The sequence below is a fragment of the Pogona vitticeps genome, chromosome 5, assembly GCF_051106095.1.
Source record: "Pogona vitticeps strain Pit_001003342236 chromosome 5, PviZW2.1, whole genome shotgun sequence".
Classification (NCBI taxonomy): Eukaryota; Metazoa; Chordata; class Lepidosauria; order Squamata; family Agamidae; genus Pogona; species Pogona vitticeps.
Window position 1 is genome coordinate 86,876,766 of NC_135787.1, and position 18,062 is coordinate 86,894,827.

The 18,062-nt window shown below is 41.7% G+C and overlaps 1 protein-coding gene across 11 annotated transcripts in view; it reads right to left on the bottom strand.

The window, feature by feature from the left end:
• Positions 1–18,062, bottom strand: part of SLIT2 (slit guidance ligand 2) — a 455,778-nt gene that overhangs the window by 194,324 nt on the left and 243,392 nt on the right. For all 11 annotated transcript variants that reach the window (XM_073001077.2, XM_078394061.1, XM_073001083.2 and 8 more), the window contains exon 7: positions 2,195–2,266. In XM_073001077.2, the coding sequence (XP_072857178.2) occupies positions 2,195–2,266 (72 nt within the window). The remainder of the gene's footprint in view (positions 1–2,194; positions 2,267–18,062) is intronic.

Genomic DNA, 18,062 nt, shown 5'->3' on the forward strand with positions numbered 1-18,062 from the left:
GCCTGTTTCTTTCAATGGGCATTTCAATGCATCAGGAAACCTCACTGCGGAGAAACTTTTCAAGTATTTCTTACACCTTTTATTTATATATATATATATATATATATATATATATATATATATATATATATATATATATATATATATATATATATATATATATATATATATATATATATATATATATATATATATAAATAAATAAATAAATAAATAAATAAATAAAAGGTGTAAGAAATACTTGAAAAGTCAACTTTGAAAATAGTCAACTATATATATACTGCCTATCTGGTCATTATGAGTACTTTGTCAGGAGCAAATTATTCTTTCAGTATTGTGTAAATTTGTGAAAAAGATCTGGGCAATAAGCTAGTGTTAGTAAATTATCAAGGAGCTAGAAATATGTGCAGCTTAGTTCAGCAGCACCTCCAGAGGCAGGTTCCAGAGGAGCCTCCAAACGACCTGTTTGAGAACTGGGGATGGTAGTAGGCTAGGGGCAAAAATCTGTGTCATGCTATGTCTGCAGAGACCAGTCAGTCAAGACTGCAGCCATGCGCCACTTTAAAGTCCAGTATCCCTTTAAAGCTGCATGTCATTGAGATAAAAAAAAAGAATTTAGATGTGGGGTGATAGGAGGCAATGATAGCAGTGAAGTCTTTGTTGCAGTCTCCCATTTGGTATTCTTCCTATATTGCTGGCAGTGTAGGTCCCATACTTAGTCAATAAGTAAAAGAACAAGATTCATTACTTTAGAAGTACTTTGTAGTTTATCTGGAAAATGAAGAAATTGAATTGAGAAACTCTAACCCCCCTGGTGGAAAATCACAATATATGTGCATGTATCTCTATGTACACATGCATGCTCACAAACGCACAAGCCCACATGCGTCAGAGTGGACATGTATAGGTTTCTGTGTATTCCATGGAGACCTGAGTGGTGAATAGTGATTTTGTATAAGAATTACTTATAGAAATCTTAACTCCCCTATGTGTACATTGTCTCACATTTTTTATTTTCTGCAAAACTCTTAAATTCATCAGTACATACTGAGAATGCTGGTCTTTAAAGTGACATACATAGAACAATGCAAGATCCATAACCAATACTCCAAATGGTTTTAAAGTTTATAGGTTGCTCTGTAGTTAAATGGGCTGCTGCAATAGGGAGATGAACTTCTTTCAATACATCTGGAAGATGAGTCATGGCAACTGGACTTCCTTCTTATTATCAACATGGAGGATATATCAGGGATCTATCAACTCTCCTCAGACTGAAAAAGCTACTTGATTGATTAGTGAAATGTTTCAACTTAGCTATTTGCGCCAAAATATCAAACATGTTATTGTTTTTAATTAAGACTGATAGGAATTTGTTTAATTTTTTTCTCAATTACTTTAAGCACATTTTATATGTAAGATTCAACCTCCAAAAATTGAGATTGTGAAATCAATGATGACACATCCTTAATTATATAGCACAATTGGAAAATGCTATACCTTCTGCATTACAATGAATCTGAGGAACCATTTTAATGTAATTAAATTTACCAGCATTACAGCAATGAAACCTTAAAGATTTTACATTTCTTAAATCTGACAGACAGCCACTGATTCTCCTATGATCTAAAATGAAGACATGATCTGTTCAGCTTCTCAGATATCTCAAGGTTATAAAAATCTCTTCTCCCCATTCCAAATTTCAATCTACCACAGGCTCTGTCCTCCCATGGCAAAAAGAAACAGATGAAGAAACCGTTATCTATGAAAATTTCATTGGTGTGAATGTCTTGAATATGTCACATCTGGGTCAGCCAAATGAAAATACATTTTGTTGCACAATCAAATGAGTCACATTTCTGATCTTTAATGGGGTCTGATAAAGATTAATTGATTTCCCCCCTGAAAACATGTTGTATCTACAACTGATGCAATTACATATGTAATCTATCCATCCCTCACCTCTTAAAGGGTCGACAGAGACGAAAAAGGGATGGTTTGGTTAAGTAAGGGATGTCTTCAAAGAAGTGAGTCACAGCTTCCGGAAGTGGTACTTCCAAGAGATCAAACACTTAAAAATATAGTCCACCAAACATAAAACTGTGATTTTAAAATGAAAATGGGGTCTTTCAAAAGGACTGCAATTGTTAAAAGAATGACAATTTCATATGTTAAATAATATATGGTAATTACTTACAAGGTTCTGAGCTTGGGCATATGATTGAAACTTGCCACTGAGAGTCTTGTGATATTGTTATTGTTGAGAGTGCTGCAAAAAAATTAAGGACAGATACAAACATCTCATGTTGTACATTTCTTGACATTCAAAATATTCAGGAATCTCTTGAAAAATAGTGAATTTCACAACTTCAGAAATGTATCAAATGAACAAAGTGACAGTAAGAATTAGCAATGGCAACAGAATGTGGCAGCCTGATTGCGAAAGCAATGTTAGGAAGTTATTTCTAGATTTGGCTCACTTCTTAAGAATTATCCTTCCTTTCTACTCAAGAGAACACAATGTGATTAAAATAAAATTAAAATAAAAGAAACTGAACAACATATCACTAAATATATTCAGCAAACACCAAACCATGAAGGACACAATAAAAAACAAGACAGACTAAATTTTAAAAAATAAGACAGACTGATACCTATTTAAGTAACGGAAATTTATTTAGAAAGTGTTGCTTCTGAGAACAGGGTTTTCTAAGAGTCTATTTCCAGTCTTAAATCAAGCTGCCAGACTGATCACCTAGTGCTTAAATAAAGAAAAGCTTGGGGAATTCAGCATAATTTAGAATTACAGATGTTTGAGACTAGTAAGGGGACGAGGTGGCGCTGCGGGCTAAACCGCAGAAGCCTGTGCTGTAGGGTCAGAAGACCAAGCAGTCATAAGATCGAATCCACGCGACGGAGTGAGCGCCCGTTGCGTGTCCCAGCTCCCGCCAACCTAGCGGTTCGAAAGCATGCAAATGCAAGTAGATTAATAGGGACCACCTCGGTGGGAAGGTAACAGTGTTCCGTGTCTAAGTCGCACTGGCCATGTGACCACGGAAGATTGTCTTCGGACAAAACGCTGGCTCTATGGCTTGGAAAAGGGGATGAGCACCGCCCCCTGGACAAAAATTGTCAAGGGAAACCTTTACCTTTACCTTTAACCTTTCACTCATTTCCAACTGTTAAAAAATTTAGAGTCAGAAAGCCTTGCCAAATCTCCTTGTAAATATGCATGTTACCCAGATATCTCTCACAGATCCATATTTCCCATTGCCTCATACAATACCCCACAATTAAGCTATTTGGAACCTTAGAGAGAGTAAGTAACATATAATCTCAGAGACAGTAAATCATTTCCTATAGTTTTCCCACCCCCTGGAAATGCACCAGTGAAGTTGGTGCAATAATGGAGAAACACTTTCTAAACACCGTGTCTGTGGTCAGGTGTCTCGCATATATATTTAGTACATGCTGAACCAGATGTAGTTTCTGGACATTCTTCAAGGCAACCCTACATAGAGTGTCCTACAGCCACATGATTCCAAGCAACTGAAACATGAGTGACCATGACCAGAAATTTAGCATCCATATATAATTAAAATAAATAACTGAATTATTTCATCAACATGTCTGCCAAAGAGGGTAATCTAAGCAGAACAATGCTAAGGGGAATACCTGTTTATATTGAGGATCAAACTATATATAGGGTCAGGAAGAGGGTTCAGTTGTAAATTACTACTAATTGCAAACACTGTTTTAAAAAATGCCTAAAAGTGACATGTGAGAAAAACTAATCTATTACTTAAAACAAAAATAAATTCTCAGAATAAATGACTAACACAGGTACAATACAACTCTGAAAACCTGAAATAAATTGTTATTGAGATTAGCTTGCCTGATACAGCTAAAAGGATCTATTGACATTAATATGGTTCTGCATATATATATATATATGCAGGTTTTGCTGATATACTTCCAAGCAAAATGCATTTTATAAGCTAATGTACTCTTTATGCAAGCTCATAGTTAAATAGCAAAAATTCAGCAAAAAGTCTAAAACCAGGACCATCCTTCATGTAACCATTTCTTTTAAAAAAAACAGCCTAAATATTTACACCTTCATCCCAAATTGCTTGCAATTCAACAATTTACCTATAGCCTAAGAAGATAATAAAGTAATCAGCAGATCCTCCATAGGGACTTATCTGATGACAAGGCAAATGATTTGGTTAAAATGCAATTGCCATACTTTCTAAAATGTGTCTCAGCTGTTGTCTACCCACATCCCTTCATGGAAAGTAACTCACAGGAATTAAATTGGCATAAACCTCTTCCCCTTTGGGCCAGAGGTAAACACATTGACAGTATTCAATATGTCTAGCAGGAATTGTAAAAGATCAGCAGCTGCCAAAGCCTCCTGGGAAAAATACCCCAATGTGAGCAAAAAATCCTTATGCCTTTCCTCTGTGGAGAATATGGGAGAGGAAAAGGAAGAACTGAGTCACATTTTTGTGTGTGTTTTAAGGAGAGATGGGAAACTGATATGCACTACAGCAGGGTTTTTTTCTGTACAAAAGTTCCAGATGAACAAATGGTCTAGCCCCCAAAACCAGTGAGTCAGCCCAATCATGCAGCAGCAGAGTTGCAAGTGGCACCATTAAGAGCCTGTTCATACTGGCATATAGTTATGCTATATGGTTTCCTGATAGCACTGTTTGGCACAGAAAAAAAAAAACCTCATCTGCTCATGTTTCTACTTAAAACAATCCATCTTTCTGGGCACATGATCTTTTTGAGACAGTTCACTGAGACGTAAAATAGCTCTTTGTTCTGCCTTCATGAATTGGTATCAAGAGTTAAAATAGATTGCACTGAAGATAAGGACCTTTTAAACACTGGCTGGATTACACCAAATTTCACAGTGTGGACAGGCAGAACAGATAAAGGCAAATTGACTTTGGAATGGTGCAGCACAAATTGTAAAAAGATTGGGCCCTAGAAAGTGGAATAGGGAAGGATCTAGATTGTGCTTCAAGCAAGAAAAAGGAACAGAGCAGTACTTCCTTACCTAGAATCAAGGGATTTTCTTCATCTAAGCAAACACTTTTTAATTCAAATATTTCAGAGTGATGACATCACCTCCAAAATAAAGGTTAACCCAAAAAGGAAATGAATTGTTCACATTGCTACATGGGAAGGAGAATGTAATTAGATGATAATAACAGCAGCTTTGCATGAAAATAACATTAGCCTCATATTCTATGCTCAAATCTGTATCCCTAAGTATGAATGCTCTGTCTGTAAGGTTTAATTTTGAAAGTGGTAAGACTGAAAGTGGTACTATAATGGCATGGTTATAAGCATTCTATTCTGCATAGATAAACAACTAGTCTTAAAAAAACCCCAAAAATATTATTTTCTAGTTGTTGATACTCTCAAGAAAAACCTAAAAAACCGAATTTGGCAGCAGATGGTTATAACAACTATTGCCCTGATGAAACCTATGCCCTCGACCCATTGCAGTACAGGGTTCAGGCCATGTCATGGCATGGAGACAGCATTGGTTGTCCTGCACGATGACCTTCTGAGGGAGGCCAGCATGGGTAAAATGTCCCTGCTGGTTTTCCTTGACCTCTCAATAGCCTTTGATACCATCAACCATAGTATCCTCCTGGGAAGGCTCTCTGGATTAGGGATTGGTGCCCTGGCCTGGCTCCATTCCTTCCTGGAGGACCACCCCCAGAGAGTGCAAGTTGGGGAGATGGTCTCCACTGCTTGGCCTCTCAACTGTGGTGTCCCCCAGGGATTGATCAGCTCCCCATTGTTATTTAAAATCTATATGAGGCTGCTGGGGGAGGTCATCTGCAGATTCAGAATGGTGTATCTTCAATATGCTGATAACATGCAGCTCTATCACTCCTTCCATCCATCTGTAGTGGATGCTATCCCATCCCTTGAGTGTTGTCTGTGGTACTGAATTGGATGGGAGCAAGCAGATTGAGGCTGAACCTGGACAAGATGGAGGTTCTTTAGGTGGGTGTTCCGATTATCTGTGGATTGGGTGCCTCCCTTTCCTTTGGGGGTGTTACTCCCTCTGCAAAGGATGAGGTTCATAGTTTGGGTGTCCTACTGGATCCAACACTGTCTATGAACATTCAGATAATGCCTGTGGTCTAGTCTGCCTATTTCAGTCTCAAACAGATTGCTCAGCTATGTCCCTGCCTTGACACTGGGCCCCTCACCACACTGATCCATGCACTGGTAATCTCAAGATTAAGCTACTGCAATGCTCTCTATTGTGGGGCTGCCCATGAGGCAGTCACAGAAACTTCAACAGGTCTAGAACATGACAGCCAGGTTATTGAGTGGAATTAATAAATATCATATTCATTACCTGCCTATTTCCATGCCAGCTTCAAGGTGATGGTTCTAACCTATAAAGTCTTAAATGGTTTGAAACCTCAGTACCTGGCAGAACACCTACTTCCAACATGATCTGCCCATCCTACAAGAACATCTCAGGCAAGCTGAGAATGCTAACCCTGAGAGAGGCCCAGCGGGAGAAGATGAGAAACTGGGCCTTCCTGGTGGTTGCTCCTCAGCTGTGGAATGAACTCCCTCCTCCAGTTTGTTTGTCCCCTTTGCTGGCGATTTTTAAAAAGTCATTAGAAACCTTATTATTTAGGCAGATATTCCAAAACAGTGAGAAGGAGGTGAGAAGAAGGATTGTAATGGCTGTTGTGGGTTTTTCAGGCTCTTTGGCCATGTTCTGAAGGCTGTTCTTCCTGGATGACACCTTTGCAATTTGGTGAAGAAAAATTGGAAGAATTTCTCAACCATTTCAACAACATCCACCCAAATATACAATTCACCATGGAAAAAAAAAAATAGAGGGCCAACTCCCGTTCTTAGATGTCATGGTCCTACGCAAAACTGACCTCCCACTGGGACACAAGGTCTACAGAAAACCCACCCACACAGACCGGTACCTACACAAAAACTCCAACCACCACCCACAGCCAAAAAGAGGCATAATCAAAACACTGGTAGACCGTGCAAATCGGAAATGTGAAGCTCAGTTTCTCAGCACTGAACTCAACCATCTGAATTGGGCCCTACAGGCAAATGAATACTTCAAAAATGAAACCACAAGAGCCATCAAACCAAGAAAACAACACCAAACTGAAGAAGAAAAACAGCCACCCACAAATAAAGTATTTCTGCCATACATCAAAGGGGTTACGGAACACATGGGGAAACTTTTGAAAAAAACCAACAACCTACAAACAGTATTCAAGCCCACCACAAAAATACAACAAATATTACGGTCAGCAAAGGACAGAAGGGACCCCCTCACCATTGCAGGAGTATACCGGATACCTTGCAGTTGTGGCAAGGTATATATTGGAACCAAAAAACGAAGCATGCACACCAGAATCAAAGAACATGAGAGACACTGCAGACTAAAACAACCAGAAAAATCTGCAGTAGCTGAACATGCCCTAAAACAAACAAGACATGAAATTCCATTTCAAAATACCGAAATACTGGACAACACCAGCAATCATTACGTCAGACTGCACAGGGAAGCTACTGAAATCCACAAGCACCAGCAGAACTTCAACAAAAAAGAGGAAAGTTTAAAACTAAAAAAAACTTGGCTCTCAGCTCTCATAAATACAGCGTGCAAAAGGTCAACGAACTCTACCCAGCTACAAGGACCGGGGATCACTATACACAAAAGACCAGCTAATGACACACATCAACCAGTGACAGATAATCTCTCCTTTTTATCACAACAATAAACCCACATCAAGACACACTAATCACCCATCTACAGAAAAAGACAAAAGCCCATCTCACAGCCATAAGTACTCCACTCCCAAGCCAACTACACCAGAGCACAGAGTGCTGTCCTCTGAAGATGCCAGCCAGAGAGACTGGCGACACGTTAGGAAGAACAACCTTCAGAACAAGGCCAAAGAGCCCCAAAACACACACAACGACCATTAGATCCCGGCCATGAAAGCCTTCGCAAATACACAGAAGGATTGTACTTTAAAGTGAGAAGTTGGCCATGATATATCTTGCAATCTTTTTTAGTCTTATAATTTTAATAATACCAGAAAAAAGGGCAAGATACTGTACCATGATCCAGAGGATGACATAATTGACATTTTCTGGCTCTGTATGTGTGTCTTCCTGAAAGTCTGAACTTTCAACAGAATGTATGTTGAAAATCTAACTCTTTTGTCAATGCAAATATGATTTAAATGAAAAATATTCTTTCTATTCAATTGTTATTACAACCCCCCCAAATCCCTCTATTAGAAGAATGCGGTGAATACTTCCAAAATACTATTTGGAAATGGATTTATCAGCATCACCAAACTAATGAGAAACATATTGCAACTTAAGATTTATTGAAAGTTGAAACCATGCTGTTTTATTACTATCCATGCAAAATATGTATTCCCAGTATTGTTGTTTTTTAGTCGTTAACTCATGTCCAACTCTTCGTGACCTCATGGACCAGAGCACGCCAGGCCCTCCTGTCTTCCACTGCCTCCTGGATTTGGTCAAATTCATGTTGGTAGCTTCAATGACATTGTCCAACCATCTCGTCCTCTGTCATCCCCTTCTCCCCTTCTCCTCTTTTCTTCACTCTTTCCCAACATCAGGGTCTTTTCCAGGGAGTGTTCTTTTCTCATGAAATGACCAAAAGTACTGAAGCCTCAGATTCAGGATCTGTCCTTCCAGTGAGCACTCAGACTTGATTTCCTTTGAAATGAATAGGTATGATCTCCTTGCAGTTCAGGGGACTCTCAAGAGTCTCCTCCAGCACCACAATTCAAAAGCATGAATTATTTGGCAGTCAGCCTTCTTTATGTTCCAGCTCTCACTTCCATACATTGCTACTAGAAAAATCATAGCTTTAATTATGCGGACGTTTGTCAGCAAGCTGATGTATCTGCTTTTTAAGATGCTGTCTAGGTTTGTCATCAGTTTCCTGCCAAGAAGCAGGAGTCTTTTAATTTCATGACTGATGTCACCATCTGCAGTGATCATGGAGCCCAAGAAGGTAAAATCTCTCACTGCCACCATATCTTCCCCTTCTATTTGCCAGGAGGTGATGGGACCAGTGGCCATGATCTTAGTTTTTTTGATGTTGAGCTTCAGACCGTTTTTTGTGCTCTCCTCTTTCACCCTCATTAAGAGGTTCTTTAATTCCTCCTCAGTTTCTGCCATCAGAGTGGTATCATCTGCATATCTGAGGTTGTTGATACCTCTTCTGGCAATCTTAATTCCGATTTAGGATTCATCCAGTCCAGCCTCTCGCATGATGTATTCTGCATATAAGTTAAATAAGCAGGGAAACAATATACAGCCTTGTCATACTCCTTTTCCAATTTTGAACCAATCAGTTGTTCCATCTCCAGTTCTAACTGTTGCTCCCTGTCCCACATACAGGTTTCTCAGGAGACAGATAAGGGGGTCAGGTACTCCCATTTCTTTAAGAACTTGCCATAGTTTACTGTGGTCCACATAGTCAAAGGCTTTTACATAGTCAATGAAGCAGAAATAGATGTTTTTCTGGAACTCTCTGGCTTTCTCCATAATACACTGCTTGTTAGCAATTTGGTCTTTAGTTCCTCTGCCCCTTCGAAATCCAGCTTGTACTTCTGGGAGTTCTCAGTCTACATACTGCTGAAATCTGCTTTGTAGGATTTTCAGCATAACCTTGCTAGTGTGTGAAATGAGTACAATTGTACGGTAGTTGGAGCATTCTTTGGCAATGCCCTTCTTTGGGATTGGGATGTAGACTGATCTTTTCCAATCCTCTGGCCACTGCTGAGTTTTCCAAACTTGTTGGCATATTAAGTGTAGTACCTTAACAGTGTCTTCTTTTAAGATTTTAAATAGTTCAACTGTAATGCCATCACCTCCACTGGCCTTGTTGTTAGCCATGCTTTCTAAGGCCCACTTGACTTCACTCTCCAGGGTGTCTGGCTCAAGGTCGGTGTGACAAACCCAGACCTACTGGGATATGTCACACAGTTACACTAAGCTGCCACCAACCATTCCCTGTAAGAAGTCACACAGACCAGGGATGGATTTTTAAACAATAAAAAGAATAAGGTTTATTTAAATACACACACAGGAAAATAAAATAATCAGGTGAATAGGATAAAGTAACGTGGCTTATTCTCACTCATACAAGCATACAGTTTGGTTCACACAGAACCCTTAACTTAAAGCACAGACCCTGAACCTATCAGTTCTGGCTAACCAACAGACACCTGAACCTATCAGGTTGGTACTCTGACACACAGTAGTACCCTGTCTGACACACAGACTCCCACAACAGCTTCTTCTTCCCAGCTGCTGCTTCGTCACAACCCAGTGTCTCACAGTGTCTCTCAGCATCTCCTCTCACCACACACGCATCACATATTTATACAGTACAGCCCCTCCTCCTGATGTCCCGCCTTCCACTCCCCATAGGATGGAACTTTCCCTCCAAACCCATGACAGACAGGTAACATCAGTGCTGTTATGTAACACCTCCCCTCTTTATAAGTTGTTTTGTAGGGGGAAAGCTAACGTGCTTTTCACCAAAAAACAACCTGTATAAAATACACCACAACAGTTATACATACCATATTATACTTACTTAACCTTACACTCTAAGTTAACCATAGCAATTATGCATTTAAACATATACCATATACATTACATCAATTTACCTTTATTCATACAAACCAAATTCAAAACCAGGTACATTTAACCTTTTGTCATCATTATATACACATAGTCCATGTTCTTTCGCCGTCTTCATTCTTCAGGTCTTCTTGATAAGGCGTCAGCAACACAGTTCACTGACCCTCTAACCACCTTCACTTCAAAGTCATAGTCCTGTAGGTTTAAAGCCCACCTCATAAGTTTGCTATTGTGGGTTTTCATTGTCTTTAACCATTGCAATGGTGAATGGTCAGTACACAGAATAAAATGTCTTCCCCAGATGTAAGGCTTGGCCTTCTGGATCGCGTAGACTATGGCCAAACACTCCTTCTCCACGGTTGCCAAATGTCTCTCACCTTTTTGAAGTTTCCTACTCAGGTAGGACACTGGATGCTGGTCACCATTCTCATCCTTCTGGCACAGAACTGCTCCTACCCCGCTGTTAGACGCATCGGTGTAGATGATGAACTCCCGGTCGAAGTCTGGAGCACGCAGGACAGGATAGTTGATTAACGCCTCCTTCAATCTCTGGAACGCCGCCTCACAGTCGCTGGTCCACGGGATGCGGTCATCAGCCTTCTTCCTCGTCAGATCGGTCAGCGGAGCCGCAATCTCGCTAAACCTCGGGATGAACTTTCTGTAGTAGCCCACCAACCCAAGAAATGATTTGACTTTTTTCTTGGTGTTGGGTCTAGGCCAATCACGAACAGCTTCTATTTTGGCCTCCAGGGGTTTTATCATTCCTCCCCCTACCATGTGACCCAAGTATTTTATTTCTGGGCTACCCAGCTGACACTTGCTGGCCTTTACTGTTAGCCCTGCTGCACTTAACCTCTGCAGCACTAACTCCAGGTGTATCAGGTGATCTTCCCAGGTATTACTGAAGATCCCTATGTCGTCAATGTAGGCCACTGTAAAGTCACTGAGCCCTGCCAAGGTCTGGTCCATCAGCCTTTGGAATGTGGCTGGTGCATTTCTGAGACCAAAGCTCAGGACTCGAAACTCATAGAGACCAAAAGGGCTGCAAAAGGCAGTCTTTTCTTGATCCCTGGGATCAATTCTTAATTGCCAATATCCCTTTACCAGGTCCAATGATGAGATGAACCGACAACCCCCTATGGTTTCAATCAGGTTGTCTAGCCTGGGCATTGGGTAGGCATCAGGAGTGGTTACACGGTTTAATTTCCTGTAATCAACACAAAACCTAATGCTCCCATCAGGCTTGTCCACAAGGACTATCGGAGAGGACCAAGGACTAGAAGAGGGGACGATTATGTTCTCCCTCAGCATTTCGTCCAGCTCCTTCCGCACCTTGTCCCTATAGGGTCCCGTTACTCGGTATGGGGATACTGCCTGCGGGGGTGCATCCCCTGTGTGGATCCGATGCATCACTCCCTTCACTATCCCCGGCTTGTTGGAAAACACCTGTTGATATTTACTAAGCAGCATTTTTAGTTCTTGCTGCTGCTCTTGGGTGAGTGCAGGACTGATCTTTACCTCCTCTGGGTTGTATTTTACTTCCCCTCTACCCTCCCAGAAGGGTAATTCCGCTTCCTCACTCTCAGCTGCTTTTATCGCGAATAAAACCCTCTGTTCCCCTCTGTAGTAGGGTTTTAGGGCATTCACATGAACCACCCTCCTTGCTTGGTTCTCCTCCTGCTCTATTAGGTAGTTCAGGTCTGACATCTTGGAAATGACCCTATATGGTCCTGCCCATTTGAGCTGCAGTTTATTCTCTCTGCAGGGCCTAAGCCAAAGCACTTCCTCCCCTGGGTCAAAGTGTCTCTCTCTAGCTTTGTGGTCATACCATGTTTTCTGTCTGACCTTCTGAGCTTGCAAGTTTTCTGCTGCCAGCTCTAGATTTCTCCTTAGGTCATTCATCAAGGTGTCTATGTAAGTCACAACGTCTTGTGGGTCATCCTGGGTGATCTGCTCCCAATTTTGTTTGATCAAATCAAGGGGCCCTTTCACCCTTCTCCCAAATAAAAGTTCAAATGGACTGAACCCGGTACTGGCTTGTGGCACTGATCGATAAGCAAACAAAAGGGATTGCAGCTTCTGGTCCCAATTATTTGGATTCTCTGCCAAGTAAGCCCTAATCATGCGCATTAGAGTCCCATTGAACTTCTCAGTTAACCCATTACTTTCAGGATGATAAGCAGTGGTTTCCTTGTGCTTTATTCCACAGATTTGCCATAAGCGTTTCATGAGCTTTGATGTGAACGATGCGCCCAAATCTGTGATTATCTCTGAGGCAAATCCCATCCTGGACATATACCCCACCAAAGCATCGGCCACTGTGTTAGCTTCAATGTTAGTCAAGGGTATGGCTTCAGGATACCTTGTGGCATGGTCCACAATTGTTAGAATGAACCTGTTCCCCCTCTTTGTGGCCTTGGGCAAAGGTCCCACAATATCCACCCCTATACATTTGAACGGAGTGTCAATCACAGGCAAAGGGCACAACTTTGCTTTGGTCCTGTCGCGGTTATTCCCCTGCCTTTGACACACATCACATTGTTTACAGAACTCCCTGATCTGCTTCCCTATGTCAGGCCAGTAGAAATTCTGTGTGATTCTCTGCTGTGTTTTGTTCACTCCTAAGTGCGCAGCAAACATGTCAGAGTGCCCCCTTTGTAAGATCATGGGGCGATACTTTTCAGGTACCACCAGCTGACTTCTGATCCCATCTCCCCCTTTTGAGATATTCCTCAGGGTCTCTCTATATAAAACCCCCTTTTTCTCCAGAAATCTCACTGGGGTTTCAGGTGTTAGCTGAGCGTCAGTCACCTGTTCAAAACACTTTTGGAGAGTGGCGTCTGCCTTTTGCTCCTGTCCAAATCTGCTGTCTGTGGTTAAGGTTTCCACCACAGCTTCTGAACTCCCCTCTGCTTCCGTCTCTGGCTCATCATTACCCCCCTGAACTGTCCCTGTGGTGGCTTGTGAGCGTGTAATCACTAGCACCCGTTTCACATGTTCAGCCAGGTCATTTCCCACGAGCACGGCTGCTGGCAGAGTCGATGAAATCGCTAGCCGCCAATCTCCCCTCCAGCCTTGAAAGTTGACAGGTACCTCTGCTACTGGCAGAGAGATTACCTGCCCCTCAATCCCTGCCACCTTCATGCTCTCATTTGGGATTATAAACTCCCTAGGAATAATATCTGGATGGCACAGGGTTACCTGGGAACAAGTGTCCCGCAGCCCCCTATACTGACGGTCAAGTATTCCTACGTCCACCCCTGCTGTCTCAAACAATTGAGAATCTGTTTTCACCAGCAAGCAGCGCTTTACCTCCACAAGAGGACCATTTTCCTCAGCCTGATCAGCAGAGGTAGCTGTTCCAGACTGAGTAGCCATGGCAACAGGCTCCCTCAGTGACACTGAGCCTTGCTCTTTCTGGACACAGAACACAGCTTTTGGCTTGGTTCCACTAGACTCCTGAGGCACCATTCCTTTTAGCTGCTTTAATTTCTCACACTCTGAGATTAGATGACCCTTTCCCTGACAGAAATAGCATTTTCTGGTGTATTTTGATTCTCTCTCATCTTGTTTTGGTTTTCCCTCCAAAATCTGAGGTCTTTGTTTCATGTCTGAGGGCTTCCCTTCACCATGGGCCCCTCCCCCTTGCTGGCTTTTCCCTGGTCCCTGAGAGTACTTGCTGTAGGTTTCTTTGGGTTTACCTACAGATTTCCCCTCACCCAAGGGCTTTCTTATTTGGGAAATAAAATCTGCGATCTCTGCGGCTGCTGCCACAGATTTCGGTTTCCTTTCCCTCACCTGGAATTTCAATTCCCCCTGCAGGATTGAATAGAACTGTTCCAGTGCTATCAAGTCTTTAAGCTGCTCATAGGTCTCTGTCCCTTCCTGCGATAGCCATTTCTCAAGCAGCCTCACCAATTGGGCCCCCACTTGGGTAAAAGTCTGTTCTGGTTTTTTAGTGAGGGACCTGAATCTTTGTCTCAGCTGCTCTGCATTTATCCCATGTCTGGCAAACACCAGTTTTTTAAACTCTGCAAAATCTTTCATCAGTTCCTCAGGCATCTCGGCATAAACCTCAGCCAGGCTACCACTGATTAAAGACCGCATGATGGTCATCTTCTCAGTTTCCCTCACTGAGAAGTCCACAAACGCTCTTTCCACTAAGGAAAAGAACACCTCAGGACAATCTCCCTTGTGGTACACAGGGAATTTCTTCAGGTCAGCTTTAGACAGTTGGCCTCCCTCAGAATCCCTATTATTATTATTGTTCTGGTTCATCAGTTCCAGTTTTCTTAATTCAAACGCCATTTTCTCTCTCTCCAATGCCAATTCAAATTGTCTCTGTTTCTCCCTTTCCTCCCTTCTTTCTCTCTCTAATCTTTCCTCCATTTCCCTCACCCTCAGTTCATGCTGTTGGGCTAGGAGTATTTTTCTGAGTTCTGGGTTCTGCTCTCCTGTGCTGTCACCCTGCACTGAGCCAAATTCATCCTCAGAACCTTGGTCAATCTGGGGGTCTTTCACTTCACTCATTTCTGCTACTTGGCTTCGAGTCAAGGGCATAACCCCCCCCCTCAGAACAGGCTGCTTTAAAAGTCAAGCCTCAGAATAAAACGACCACTTTTTTCCTTTTTGCCTCAGAACCAGCTCTCCCTAGAGATTGCTGCTGTTCTTCAGCACTAGGCTTGCAACAGTATCGAGTCAGAGCCTACCCCCCTCTGCTGGGCCTCTCAGCTGGCAAGCTATCTCGCTGTTGCTACGCAGTTTTTCCTCAGCTTTTTCCCGCCAAAACTAGGCTGCCTCAGAGCACCTTAGTCTAAGTCTCCCCAGTTGGCACGTTCTTCTACTAGCGCACCTCCCCGTGAGGTACACCTAGAAGATTACCTACGCGCCTCAGACTGTCCCTGACTAGACCCCCCTTGCTCTGGGCACTCTTGCCAAGGCTTTGCTGGACCACTGGACAACTGGACCAGTCGTATCCCACACGCTGGACACCAATCAATGTGACAAACCCAGACCTACTGGGATATGTCACACAGTTACACTAAGCTGCCACCAACCATTCCCTGTAAGAAGTCACACAGACCAGGGATGGATTTTTAAACAATAAAAAGAATAAGGTTTATTTAAATACACACACAGGAAAATAAAATAATCAGGTGAATAGGATAAAGTAACGTGGCTTATTCTCACTCATACAAGCATACAGTTTGGTTCACACAGAACCCTTAACTTAAAGCACAGACCCTGAACCTATCAGTTCTGGCTAACCAACAGACACCTGAACCTATCAGGTTGGTACTCTGACACACAGTAGTACCCTGTCTGACACACAGACTCCCACAACAGCTTCTTCTTCCCAGCTGCTGCTTCGTCACAACCCAGTGTCTCACAGTGTCTCTCAGCATCTCCTCTCACCACACACGCATCACATATTTATACAGTACAGCCCCTCCTCCTGATGTCCCGCCTTCCACTCCCCATAGGATGGAACTTTCCCTCCAAACCCATGACAGACAGGTAACATCAGTGCTGTTATGTAACAGTCGGCAACCACATTATCTGGATTGTCTGGGACATCCAGATCTTTATGGTATAATTCCTCTGTGTATTCTTGCCACCTCTTCTTGATGTCTTCTGCTCCTGTTAGGTCCCTACCATTTTTGTATTTTATCATGTCCATCTTTGCACAAAAGTTTCCTTTACTATCTTCAATTTTCTTGAACAGATCTCTGATTTTTCTCTTTCTATTATTTCCTCTATTTCTTTGCACTGTTCATTTAAGAAGGCCCTCTTGTCTCTCCTTGCAATTCTTTGGAAGTCTGCATTCCATTTTCTGTAACTTTCCCTATCTCACTTGCATTTTGTTTCCCCTTTCTTCTCTGCTATTTGTAAGGCCTCGTTGGACAGCCACTTTGCTTTCTTGCATTTCCTTTTCTTTGGGATAGTTTCTGTTGCTGCCTCCTGTACAATGTTACAAGTCTTCATCCATAGTTCTCCAGGCACTCTGTCCACCAAATGTAGTTCCTTAAATCTGTCCTTCACTTCCACTGTGTATTCATAAGGGATTTGGTTTAGATTATACCTGACTAACCCAGTGGTTTTTCCTATTTTCTACAGTTTAAGCTTGAATTTTGCTATAAGAAACTGATGATCAGAGCCACAATCAGCTCCAGGTCTTGTTTTTGCTGACTGTATAGAGCTTCTCCATCTTTGGCTGCAGAGAATATAATCAATCTGATTTCGATATTGCCCATCTGGTGATGTCTATGTGTAGTCACCCCTTGTGTTGTTGGAAAAGAGTGTTTGTGATGACCAACTTGTTTTCTTGACAGAACTCTATTAGCTTTTCCCCTGCTTTGTTTTGAACTCCAAGGCCAAACATGCCTGTTGTTCCTTTTATCTTGACTCCCTACTTTAGCATTCCAGTCACCTATAATGAGAAGAACACATTTCTTTGGTGTCTGTTCTAGAAGGTGTTGTAAGTCTTCATAGAATTGGTCAAATTCAGCCTCTTCCACATCAGTGGTTGGTGCATAAACTTGCTTTTTCAGTACATTTTATTAAAATGAACAAAGAGTTCCTGAGACACGTAAGAGTTATTCACCAGTCCAATGAGTTTCCTCCACCTCCAATCAATTTTAATGATAATTGTTCTGTGAATTTTAGAATATGAGGCTATATCTGCTGATATCTTTTCCATAACATATGCATCTTGAATAATGCCACAGTCTAAAGAAACAGTAAATAAACATAGTTTCTGAAAAGTCACACACATCATTTTCTTACGAAACAGGTGTATAGTTGTGACCACTATGACATTTCATGTGGTAAACTATTCTGCTGAAGTGTATGAGATCCCCTACGACACTTAGTAATAACAGATTTTGTCTGTTTCCATGTGGTCATTTTACTTTTCTAAAGCTGCTGGTAGAATCACATAACACAGCAGCATTTTCACACTGACAATTAGTTCATTTATTATTTTAATTTATTAATAAATATCATTTATATGCCACCTTTCTTCCCATAGGTAACCCAATGTAGCTCACAATTAAACAATAAAATACTATGCAAAACTGTATTGAAAACAATTAAGCATTAATCAGCGTTTAAAACAATTATGAAGACATTTAAAGATATCTCAATTTCGTAAGCAAAGTGTTTCCTAGACCCCCATTTATTGCTTAAAACCTACCTGAAAAGGATGGTCTATGTCTGATGATGCAAGAACAAGGGGGAGGAAGCCAATCTGGCTTCTTAGGGCAACCTGTTCCAAAGCCTCAGAGCAGCCACTGAGAAGGCCCTCTGCTGTGTCCTCACCAAACAAGCTTGAGAAAGTGGTG